The 13,364-nt window shown below is 43.4% G+C and overlaps 1 protein-coding gene across 1 annotated transcript in view; it reads left to right on the plus strand.

The window, feature by feature from the left end:
* Positions 1–3,120: 3,120 nt before the first annotated feature.
* The window catches only part of tmtops2b (teleost multiple tissue opsin 2b), a 59,498-nt gene continuing 49,254 nt past the window's right edge, over positions 3,121–13,364 (plus strand). The window contains 1 exon segment of the mRNA NM_001305415.1: positions 3,121–3,475. Coding sequence (NP_001292344.1) covers positions 3,121–3,475 — 355 coding nt within the window.

A 13,364-nucleotide genomic window follows, 5' to 3' on the forward strand; every position in this document is an offset into this window, starting at 1 on the left:
CATAGAGACGAGCGGCTGGTTCAAGGCGTGTCTTGAGAGGAGCGTAGGTGTTTCTTGCAGTTCCTTGGCGGCTTGTTGAAAATACAACATTGTCGTGTGTGGTATTGGATCATGACGCATGGGTGACTGTGTTCTACCCTTATGCCACACTCTAGTCGTTAGGGAAGGATCGGTCAGATATATAGATAGAGCCTGTCAACAGATGGAAAATTGGCACATTTTTAGGCAAGGCAAGGCAAGTTTTTTTGCATAGCACATTTCGTACTCAGAGTGATTCAAAGTGCTTCACAAAACAGGCATGTTATGCATTAAAATCACAATACATAACAGTGCAAAGATTAAAAACATACAAAATCATTATTAAATGTACTTTAGAAGAAAGGAAAGAGAAAAGAAAATGAAAACTGGTGTCAATATGGACCCTTCACTTACATACACGGCTAAACAGGAATGTTTTGAGTCTGGATTTGAACCTTAACACAGTAGAGGCCTGTCTCACAACCTTAGGGGCGGCCGTGGTGCAGCGGTAGGGCGGTCGACCCATGATCGTAAGATTGCAGGTTCGATTTCCGCCTTGCACGCCCATGAGTCGAAGTCTCCTTGGGCAAGACACTGAACCCCACCCTGCTTCTGGTGGTAGGCGGGCGCCTGTGTTTGGCAGTGGAGCCGCCACCAGTGTGTGAATGTGTGAGTGAATGTGTGTGTGACTGGGTGAATGGGTCTGTGACTGTAAACTGCTTTGTCCTTGTAGGAAGAAAGGCGCTATATACCGGTAAGTATACGCCATTTACTTAGGGAGACTGTTCCAGGTTTTAGCTGCATAAGACTGAAACGCCGATTCCCCTTTGTTAGTCCTGACTCTGGGCACCCGCAGGAGGCCGGTCCCTGAGCTCCTCAGAGTCAGAGATGGTTCATATGGCGCTAACATGTCAGAGATGCACTTTGGTGCAAGGCGATGGAGAGACTTATAAACAAGCAGAGCTGCTTTAAAGTCTAGTCTTTGAGCTACAGGAAGCCAGTGCAGAGACCTGAGCACAGGACTGATGTGATGGTACTTCCAGGTTCTAGTCAGGACTCAAGCAGCAGCGTTCAGGATCTACTGAAGCTGTTTTACAGCTCGTTTGGGGAGGCCAGTGGGCAGGCCGTTACAGTAATCTAACCTACTGGAGACAAATGCATGAATAAGCATCTCCAGCTCTGTCATAGTTCATCTGAAATTCACAAAGTAAGCCTGCCCTCATTTCCCATCATTTCTCCCACTAGCTTACAGCCACTCACAGCCCTAACCTAACATTACTGGTGCAACAAAAATTGTGATCAATATTGGAGCTATCCAGCCGTACAGTTTTGAGCGAGATTCCAGCTCAGAAAATGACAACAAAGACATTCCTGGATTTGGTTAGTGGATGCATCAGAATGGAGCGGAGCAGGGAGCTTGTTGCTTTCTGACTGTAGCACATATGTCACAACTACAGGCTTTTTTTGCTTTTGTATGCTCCTGATTTGAATAAAGAAATACTCAGAAATGTAAATGTCTTAATTTTTGTAATGTTCTTTTAGAAAAACACCACAATAAAATGTTAAAAACACAAGTATTTTATTCTTACAATAAATCAATTTGACTGTAGATTAAACGTTTTAATATGGTTTATATCTAGATTGGTCAAAAATCTGAAAATTAATGACAAAACCTAATTAAGTAAAGCAACTGAACCAAAACTAAAAATCCAGTATTTATTCCAAAAAAGCCAAAGAGCCACAATTTAGAGATAAATGAGATCCATGTAGTTCCGGAGCCTCAAGCTGCAGAATCCTGAACTAGAGTAACAGTTGTGAGTTGAATCAAAACACATCTTTTCTGGTAAAACATGTTTATTTTCTTTCCTCCTAAACATGTGTTTTTTTGTGTCTTATTTATAGTCTAAAAACATAAAACTATTTTGAATTTTTAAGACCCTCTACCATGAAAATTGTGTTTTAACATGTTCTTATAACATTTTCCTGATGATGGAGGACATTTATAAAGAAAATTAAGATCATAATTACATTTCTGAGGTGGACGGACGGACGGACGGACGGACGGACGGACAGACAGACAGATATGTACAGTCTATAACTTCAACAGGGTACAAGCTTTTGTCCTGCTTGTGCCTGTCCCAAGCCCGGTAAATGTAGAGGTTAGTGTCAGGAAGAGCATTCAACATAAAACTTACCAGACATATCAAATGGATCAAAGCTAGATAAATGGTGATGAACCGAAATGATGATGGCATGGTTTTCTGAGCATTTTGGCCTTGGAGAGGTCTATGGTACCCCAAACTCTCAACACTTTTTCTGGGCCTGATCAGAGTGGGACTTGCCTTTCAGATGAAACTATAACCATATGTGTGATAATATAGTACCTTTGGTACATTAGAGAACGATTTTTTAAACATAATATGTGTTATTCCGCAGCTAATTTTCCTACCAGGAAGGAAGACAACTTGGGGGCTGGTGCTCTAAGAGCACATTTTAAGAGGAATACTCAGAAATTCATGGATTAAAATACTGTTTTGGGTTTGTTTTTCATTAGGAATCGACATCATAATACACTTAAAAGCTCAAAAAAGTTGATTTAGCATGACATAGGCCCTTTAAAAAAAGAAGAAAAAAAACACACGACAAACTTTAATATAGGTCTGCTCAAAATAGATTCGGAACTTTTCGTGAGGGACCACACACGCATCTCCTCTTAGCCTACAACTCTACGGTGCTCTGTGACGTCACAGCTCTCCGCCTTTAAAAAGCAGCGGATCCGCGCGCAGTTTGTCACAACTGTCCAGCGCGGACCGCCAAGCACCTGACGCCGCAGAACAAGGGAGAAGTGATGGACGGCCGGTTTCACGGCGACATGCGGAGCAGTAGACACGCCAACAGGTGGCCCCTTGTCGCTTTCGCTCTGTAGTTCCGTTCGTGTCCGAACCCGGCGTCAGTGGAGGAATGTGAGCCATGAACGCACCATGAAGCTCCGGGGAACGGCTGTGGAAAGCTGAAGCTGAAGTTTCCCGGTGAGCGATGTGACTGCCGCCCCCCTCCCCACTGCTCCAAAGTGAGGACAAAGTCAGATGAATGGACCGCGGGATGTTTTCCGGTCAGACTGGACTCAACTTCAGCTTCAACCAGAGCGATGACCGGGAGCTGGAGGACACTCCCGCGGGCTCCGCGAAGCTCTCGCAGGCGGGCTTCGTCGTGCTGTCCGTGGTGCTGGGCTTCATCATGACCTTCGGCTTCCTCAACAACTTCGTCGTGCTCATCTTGTTTTGCAAATTCAAGAAGCTGCGGACGCCGGTGAACATGCTGCTGCTGAACATCAGCGTCAGCGACATGCTGGTGTGTCTGTTCGGAACCACGCTCAGCTTCGCCTCCAGCATCCGGGGGAGGTGGCTGCTGGGCCGCGGCGGCTGCAGCTGGTACGGCTTCATCAACTCCTGCTTTGGTGCGTCTGTCTACCTTTACAGAGAGTTCTGCACACGTCACTGAACGCATCACCTGGACAAAGATCTCCCACATCGGGATAAATCATGGGGGGGGGGGGGGGTTTAAGTAGTTAAAAATGTACAACTTTTTAAGTGAGAGTTAAAAAGTACTTGAAAGACTTTGAACTTGATTAAAATCTGAACATTAAGAAATATGATTGAGGCAAAAGTAAAACATCACTAACAAACAATCAAATATGCAATTTTATTTTGTTTTTGCATATTTGCTAGCAAAAGTAATCAATCATTAATGATTACAACAATGATTGGAAAGGTAATAGTGGAGAAAGGCAATAGAGAAATTACCTTGTTACCATAGCTCCATTAAAAATAGCAGATGGATAATAAATAGCACAAAAAATACACTCACGAAATGAAACAGTTATTGCATTAGTAATTATTAATAATAGCCATAATTATTGGCCCAATAAATAATAATGGATTAAATATAAAAATTGTATTAATCCTTTTGATTCCACAAAGCCAACAAAAGAAAAAATACTTAAATTAAAAATATGTCTGAACAATCACAGGAGTTCCAGATTTTTACAAGATTTTTTTCAGGACTTTAGCACTTCCATTCTGAGCTGTCACATTTTTTAGGGGTGTGTAGATATAATACAGATCCTGATACGCGTCCCACCATACGATACATATTGCGATATTGTACTGGAACACATTTTCTTTCCTGTTTTTTCAAGAGTATTACTTAAAAAAAACTCTGTTTATTTCCAACTTAGCTTAATGTAGCTCCTGCACCACTATTAAACTGTTCAGAAGCCTGAACGGTGTTTCAAAAATAAAGGGGGGAAAAAAAACATTTTTTTTCCAGAAAAATTCAAATGTGATGACGCAGCATGGCAGGGTGAAGGAGAGCGTTTTAATGTGGATAAGATGCTTTATTTACTGGACAGCGCTGCAGCTCTGCTTTTTCACACGCGGATGTGACCGCTCATCGCCATGTTGGCCTTTTTTCAGAGGGTTGTACACATCACTCTGATCCATCAGGTCGCTGAACTAGCATCTATTGCTGGAAGGTTCTGCAGAACTTTGGCCCACTTTGCAGACAGCATTTTGGCTGTTACTCTGTGCATGAGCCGCTGTGAAGCTGCACTTCTTCACTCCTTCTTATCTGAGCCCGCTAAAAAGCGCCCCAATCCGCGTTTTTATTTGATACTGGCAGCAACATTGCTCCGAGTTTCGGTTCGGTCCCCATCCCAAGTAAAAACGAAGTAGTTCATGTCTCATAACAATGAGAAAAGCTGCCTCTCCGTGAGATCTTGTAGTTGTTTAATGGGGTGTAAAGTTGCTCAAAGAGGCTCTGTGTGCTCTGCTGCCTACTAGTGGTCGGAGGTTTAAGTGGAAAACAAGAGTCAGACGCTGAAGGACGCTCAGAAATAATTAAAGAGATATCGCCCTGACAGCATTTTAAATCGATACAAGTAACGCCAAAGGAAATATCGCAATATAACTGATTTTTTTTCCCACACCCTGAAGATTTATGGACGTGATTTTAAAGAACTAGTGATCTCAGATAAACAATGAGTCTGTCAGCTGATGTGAATCTGCTGCTTTGCATCCTGCTGAAGTGAAATCTGCAAAAACACACGCGCAAACTAAAATTTTTCCTGAAAGTTGATTATTAAAAGATTCTAAAAAGACGCGTTGTTTTTGTGGAGGGTGAGGCAGCCTCTCAAAGAAGAGGGAGTGATAGAGTGACACCGGTGGATATTTAGTGAACATGTATGTATTTCTTTTCTGCACCCCTGGTGAAAAGGTGCGGCCTCTGAGGCGATCATGGAGCACGGGTCAACGGCGTTTATCTGCCTCATGCTCCCCCCTCCTCTTTGCATCTGTTTCTGTCTGTGTAATCTTCTCAAAAACATGATGATAGCTGAAATCCAGCTATCATCTCAAACCAATCTGTTTTCTACTCTATTTCCACAATTTAGAAAAGGTCATTTTACATTTAAATAATCCTCAAAACCACTACAAGAGTTGACTTTTTTAAATTAGATATAAGAGTAGTCCAATATCGTCTCTGTGTAATGCAATTTAACTCTTCTTGACATTTCTTCTGCTCTTTCTTTGTGTCCTTTTCAAAATGTATCAGTTTGTAACTCCTTGAGAAAAAGCTATAGTGAAACTTGTTTTCAGCTGATGAACAACAGTTCATGTACAGCAAAACCCACACAAGTACATTTCTGTCTTCTCTCTGAGGTTGCCTCAGGCAGAAAAATGACTTTTCCTGTTTCCATTTAACAGCACTTGCAGAGTAGATTTGCCAGCACAACTGATCCAATCCGTTTGGTCATTCTGCCAAAACATCAGAGCACTTCAGAGCGCAAAATCCTTGTGGGACTCGTTATGCAGGTATCACGAAATATTGTCCTGTTAAATACAGAAGGAAAATAGTCAAACCAACGTTGTAGAAAAGTACAGTGGTGAAACTGCATCAATTAAAAAAGAAAAGTAGGTTTTGCATCTATGAAATGTCAGAAAAAACCCACTGAGTAGAAAACCATTTTCAGCAGGCAAAAGCAAGAGGAAACGCACCATGAAGAGCAGACTCTATTATAGTAACATCAAATAAACTAATTTACCTAAAAGCTACAATCCAACCAATCAATTTATTCGACTCCAGAGAACCCGAAGCTCCCAATGCGTGCTCCGGATGAGGATTGAATTATTGGATGATTGGATGCAATCTGTTTGTGTCATGTTTGTGTCATGAGCCAGGCATGTTCCGCAAATTGACATTTTGTAAATGCTAATGTAAGAAATACGAGAGTCTGGAATTTGTTGACAGTGCTGGAGTAAAAAATGTAATTCAGCTTGATTAAAGTGGACTCCATTTGTTCCCAGATGACTTCTTTGAGAGTTAGAGCTGTTATTGCAAAAAAAAAAAAAAATAAATAGAATTTTGAATGAAAGAGCCAGTCCAATAAAAAATGTTTTTAATATGTTTTTCTGATGATGGAGGACAGTTATTAAGAAAAGTCAGTTTAAAGTTGCATTTCTGAGTATTTCTTTATTCAAATCATTGAGATTTAGATGCAGATGAAAAAAGGCTGTTTGAAAAAGATTTTATGTGTGAGGTAGAAAGTACGCTGGGCGGACCACAAGCTCCCCGCTCTGCTCCATTCTGATTCATCCACTTGCAGACAAATAGATCCGTGTACGTCTTTGTTTTCCTCCTCTGAACTGGAATCTGGAGCAAAACTGTAAGTGTAGGTTGGGGGTGTGAGGGGCTGTAAGCTAGTGGGAGACTGTAAACGGAGAGCTCTCAGCAACAGAGAGGGGAAGGAGGGGTTGCTCTGCACCCAAAACTCAGAGGTGAATTTCTGACACTCCTGCTGCTCTGCACAAACTACGTCCTGGAAAATGACACAGGTTTTTAGATTTGGGCTAAAATTTGCATCAAACCAAAATGAGCAAATGGAGATTTCATTATGCCTTCTGTATCACACAATGATATTTCAGAATAATGAATCTGAATTTTGGACCAAGTGTGGTTATATGAGCCACAAACTGGTTAAGAGGAATCCAAATTCTTCCCCTATCCCTACATTTCTCCCTCCAAACGGAGAGTCATGGAAAATTAATAGTCGCGGGTCAGCTACATTAGCGCGGAGCTGCTGGTGCTCGGAAATACATAACATCAGTTTTATTACTTTGAATAGGTCATGCTAAAACAAAAAGTAACGACTGACAGTTAAATGTAAACTTCTTTACATCAGAGCACACCCACGTGAAGAAAAGCGCTTTGGCATCGTTCAGTTTAAAATAGTTTTAAAAAAAAGCATTTCAGAAAAAACCCTACTCTTCCAAATGCTGCTACTATTGGAGGGGTTGGGAGAAGCCGTAGGGGGAAGGGAAGAATGTGGATTTGGCCTTAATGTAGTTATTATTACATTTTTTATGTTTTCATCATTTTTCTCCTTCAAACAAAGAACAGAAAGTAGGAGTTCCTCTGTGCAGAATTCAAGCTCCTCCCTGGACTTGTTTGCTTGTCGGTTCACATCTCGACGTTGGTTTTCCTGACAAAGTGTGGGCATATTTACAGTATGTTCAGATCAGCAGGTGTTTGGCTTTGTTCTCAGCGGGGCGTCTGAAGAAGGCTTTCATTTCTGCTTGTAAAAGTCATTGTTTGTGCTGCATGCGGATGCTAATGGTTGTGTGTCAGATTAATGCAATGCCGAGTGTCAGTTTAGAAGACATATTAGCTTTTTACTTTGAACCCTTTGTAAGTATGAAGTAAGATCTTGATTCAAGATGATAATTCATCTAAAGTCAGAGTTAGTTTGCTCATTTCCTCGGTTTTCCTCTTCATCCATCCTCCTAGTCCCATTCTGTTCTTCTGTTCTGATCAAATTGTGGGACATTTTTAATAAATCACTCCCCGACAACAAAGACAGATAATGTCATGTAATATGATGACTGATCACCGCTTGCCTTTCGACTGCCCCAAGCAGGCTTCAAAAAGAATCACTTTTATAAAGCTGATACCAGAGAGGATGCAAGGAAATCGCTGCCTTTTTCCAGCGTCCCCGTTATCTCCTGTCTTCTCCGCAATTGCCTTTTCAGCGTGTTTACCTTTTCTGTGAAGCAAATGCCAGAAAGCGGCAAGAGACTGGATGACTCACGCCCGTCACTCTTCATTTTTCCCTCCATATCTGCCTTTTGTCTTCTTTTTCGTCCCGGATTCTTGTCTCTGCACACACCTGTCTGCTGATTCTCCCATCCATGTCAAGACAGATCTGATCTTTAGCTGCATGGACGTTGGGGCGCATGCGTCCCTGTCAACCTCAGTACAAATTAGGAGATGCAGAAAAGTATGGACCTCCAGTTCCTGGAAACCATAAAACATCCTTTAAATCACTTCATGTGAGTCCTATGATCGTTTTTAAGGGAACCTCTTAAGAAGCACGAAAAGTTCCTTCAAAGATTCGTTTTGAACCTTCTCTATTGTGGACCTGGATCCGTACATTATTTCTCCATTCTCTGGTAAATCCATTAATTAGTCCTCATTTTAAAATCCATTCTTTTTTTTTGGTCTTGCTTGGTTTGGTGCAGAATCTCCAAGGTTGCTGGAGCCTATCTCAGCTACATCAGGGTGAAGGCCAGGTTTGACCTTGGATAGGTTTCCAGTACATTGCAGGGCCACACACACAGACACACACACACACACACACTCCTAAGGCACAACTTGACTAAACCTATAAAGTATACTTTTAGACTGTTGAGGGAACCTGAAGTTCCCAGAGAAAACCCATGCATACACATGGAGAGCACGCCAATGTTACACAGAAAGGACACGGCAGGATTCAAACCAGGGCCATCTGGCTGTGAAGTGACAAGAGACGGGTAGTAATCAACAGCAAGTATTTGTAAGAATAACATAAAGTTACAGGCTCTTATGACGTGTGAGTGATGCTGTCGTACCAAGTCCTTACTCTGCACTCGACTTCATTAGTGAGGTGGCTCCAGGCAAATACAGCACTCATGGGGTGTACACGTTATCCGGAAGTGCCAATAGGATGCCCACACAGACTACACTCTGTTGAATTTCTTAAATTTCCTACAGTCAGGCTGCAAGAACAGGCCCAATAGAAGTGTAAAGGGTGCATAAGCACACACTTACCACTTGAACAGCACTAATGGGCCCCGTGTGCAGTGCGCAGGCTTCAAGGGGGTTGAAAAAATGGAAGATCTGCACAACATCCCTGTGTCTCACCTACTTCACCCTTTCTTACCCTTGCGTGTTTAGTAAGTGTTCACTACAACCTGTCGTCCGTAGAAAACAATGTATTTGCTCTACAAGCTCACCAAGCAGTCTACGACCTTAATTATGTGAAGTGCATAAATGGTTCAAGAGTTATGGTACTTCAGTGTCAACAGTATTAAAGGTGGTAAAGGGTTAACTGATGGAAGACCTAAAGTTTAAAATAAATTATCCTCCAACTATTCCCGTCTTTTCTTTGGTTCACAAAAATAATTTAAAAAGAAAGTGAAAGTTTGAGATTTTGCTCATACAATCAAGTCTACACCAGTGTGAACGCACTCTTAGTCTTAGACCCTGTTTACATGTGTTCTAAATAATCTTATCATTACTTGATCTATTGAGTTGTTCAACTTTTAAGTAACCTAGATAGTATAATCCAATATCCTTTATCTGAGAATCAGGGCTCCAGACTGCGACCAATTGGTCGCATTTTGCGACAAAAATTTGAGAGTGTGCAACTAAATTTCACATACAGTCGCACATGTGCTACCAGTAAATTTGCCTCCCCCACCCTCCGTATTTTTAATACATTAAACGTAGAAGAGGCACGTCAATGATCTATGAAATAATCAATGAGACGCGAGCCCACACGCACGTAGGCAGACACACACACTCGTGCACATACTAATGACACGCGAGCACACATTCGCGTGATGCCTAAGGGGAGGGGCCTAGAGATATTTGCGTGCGCGTAAACATCTGTGGGAAGGAAACGGAGACAAATATCATCACAACCTGATATGTGCGTCTGAGCTATGGGTAAGCGAACTATTAATTCATTCTTCCGACCTGCGGCTAGTGTACCAGGGCCAGAGTCTACAGCAGGGGTCTCAAACTCGCGTCCCCCAAGAGGATATTTTGCGGTCCCCGCCTTAATATGAAAGTTTAATTTTAATGCGTCCTGCCAGTTTGTATGAAAGACACTTTTTCATTGTCGTGCGTGGAGCTGACCAACCAATCACAGTGGAGTATATGACTCTTGGGGGCGTGACAATGACAGGGCTTGAAAGCAGGACACCTGACAGCCCCCTCCCTCCCCAGACCACATTAAGGAGTTCCTTACTTTCCTTTAGAACGTATTTATTCGCTCGTAATTTTCTACATACATGCAGTCTGTGCTGAACTTTTCTCTGGGTCGCACAGACCCGGAGGAAGGTGTTGTGTAGCCGGCGGCAGAAATCATCCACAAAACGGATCTTGTTTCTGGACTTTATTTTCAGCTTCAACTCACTACAACATGCAGCAGCTCAACTCCACACTCCCTTCTTCTTCTCCTTCCTCAGTCGTAACTCTTGCTCACTGCTCCGCCTAGTGGCGTCACGTGCTATAACAATAGCTGAACACAACATCCCCCCCTTACTTAAGGATAACCTGTGCTGTCACAAAAATCCCTGAATTTAATTCTTAATGCAATTTCCTTTGTGCATCAACAGCATATTTCAAGTAATGTCATTACTCACAGAATAAAGAGCAAGTAAGAATCAATTCACAACAATTGAACATATGTAGATTTTTTTTTTTTTTTTTTTTTTTTTTTTACATTACAAAGTCCTTAAGCCAACCTGGTGGCTTATGTGATCTGACATGGCGATTTAGGGCTTGATGATCTTGATTAGGCTCCATTTCAACCCTTTCAGTACCGGCCTCTGGTGGTGAAGGGCATACAGGAAGCCTGTTTGGTACTGAAGCCAAGTGGGAAGCATGCCAGGCCCTTCCATCATCTAAGATGTAAGTGCTTGGGCCCACCTGCTGTTTGATCCTGATGGGAGCAGAGAATTGACGCTGACCTTTCTGCACGTGAACAGGTTTCCGTACACGCACTTTGTCACCTGCTCTGAAGAGAGGAGTGCGAGCACCTCTTTTAGCATCACAATACTGCCTCACGTGACTTTGGCGGAGTGACACTCTGTGACGTAGGTCGACAGCAGGCTGTTCCAGTGGTGGAGGAGGAAGAATGTTTAGTGTTGTCCTCATTTTGCGTCCGTGCATTAGCTCAAATGGTGACACACCAGTCATGGCATGTGGCGTAGCACGGTAAGCTTGAAGAGAAGAGGATGTTGCACTTTTCCAAGGTTTGTTTTGGATGATCGCAGCTTGAATCCAACCTTTAAACACTCTGTTAAATCGTTCTACTGCACCATTAGAAGAAGGGTGGTACACAGATGATCTTGTGTGCTTAATTCCTTTGTCGCGCAGAAAAGAGGAGAATGAAGCAGATGTGAACTGCGGTCCGTTATCTGTGACCAAACACTCTGGGTTGCCATAGCGACAGAAAAGTCCACTAAGAATTTGGATCACAGTTTCAGAGTTCACGGAAGGAGCAAAGGCAACTTCAGGCCATTTTGAATAATAGTCAGTAAGAGTGATTGCAAACTTACAGTCCCATGTAGCAGATTCAAAGGGTCCGACAATATCCAGGCCTAGCTTTTCCCAGGGACCCTCTGGCAGGGGCACCGGTTGTAGTGGGGCCTGAAAAACTTTGGCAGATTTGTCAGTTTGTTGGCACAAGGAGCATTCGGTCACTTGGGAAAACACCAATGCATCCATACCAGGGAACCAATACAGGTCCCTCAGACGTTGTTTTGTTCGCACCACACCCTGATGACCTTCATGAGCAAGGGCCACAAGTGTGGAGCGGAGGGAAATTGGCACCACTAAACGGGATCCCCGAAACACCAGGCTGTCTTGCACACTTAACTCATGCCTTATTTTGAAATAGGGTTGCAAAACAGGACTTACTGATTTAGCAGATCGTGGCCACCGCTGTTGCACCTGCACACGCAAGGAGGAAAGCTCGGGGCAAGAAGATGAAGCATCTTCAAACTCTTTGGCTGTCACGGACACAGGAGTTGTAGCTAGTAAAGCCACCAACTCAGGTTCTGAGTCCTCAGGAGGAAAAGAAGCGGCTGGCAGAGGTAACCGTGAAAGGCAGTCAGCTGTTTGGTTCAGAGGCCCCGCTCTGTACACGACGTCATATGTGAAGCTGAGAAGGCGTGCAGACCATCTTGCAATGCGCATCCCTGCTCGATCAGCTCCTTTTGTAGTCAGAAGCGTTGTGAGGGCCTGATGGTCTGTGCGCAGTGTGAATTTTCGTCCCCACAGGTATGTCCGCCATTTTTCTACAGCCCAGACACACGCAAGAGCTTCTTTTTCCACTGTGGAGTATTTCCTTTCAGTGGATGACAATGTCCTTGATGCAAACGCAACAGTTCTTTCAGTGTTGTCCGGTTGCAGCTGGGAGAATACAGCACCCACACCATAATCAGATGCATCAGTGGAGATTATGGTTGGTAGCTCAAGGTTAAACAAGGCTAGCGCAGGGCTTTCTAGGAGTAGACGTTTTACAGTTAGAAAGCATCGCTGTGCCTCTTCAGTCCATACAAACTGTGTGCCTTGACGTAGACACGCTCGAAGAGGCTCCACCACTGTAGCATAATTAGGAATAAATTTTCCATACCAGGATAGCATTCCCAGGAATGAGCGAAGACTCACAGCATCTGATGGGGCAGGGGCCTGTGTGATGGCCTGCAGGTGCTCCGTGTCTGGTTTTATTCCCTCAGCGGTTACTAGATGTCCCAGGAACTTCAGGCTCGTCTGTCGAAAGTGGCATTTCTTGTCATTAAGCTGCAAGCCTGCTGTTTTGAGTTTCTGTCGGACTGTCTCTAGGGCAGCATCATGTTCATGTGCTGTGCGCCCGTAGCATATTATGTCATCGAGGTAGAACTGTACATTTGGCACTCCATGCAGCACTGTCGCCATTAGCTTTTGAAAAGCTGATGGGGCTGAGGCAAGACCATAAGGAACCCTGCAGAACCTGAACAGTCCCTCATGGGTGATGAAAGCAGTTAAATCCCTGCTGTCAGGGTGCAGCAAAACTTGGTGGTATGCGCTCTCCAGATCGATGGTTGAGAATAGTGTTGCACCTGTTAGCGCTGAGAGTAATTCCTCCATGTGAGGAAGAGGAAAACTGTCCACCACAATGGCTTTGTTAGGCTCTCGCAGGTCCACACACATTCGGATTTTTCCATTTTTCCTTTGTGTGACCACTATTGGCGAGACCCAGG

The sequence above is a fragment of the Oryzias latipes genome, chromosome 21, assembly GCF_053564925.1.
Source record: "Oryzias latipes strain Hd-rR chromosome 21, Olatipes_Hd-rR_3.1".
Lineage (NCBI taxonomy): Eukaryota > Metazoa > Chordata > Actinopteri > Beloniformes > Adrianichthyidae > Oryzias > Oryzias latipes.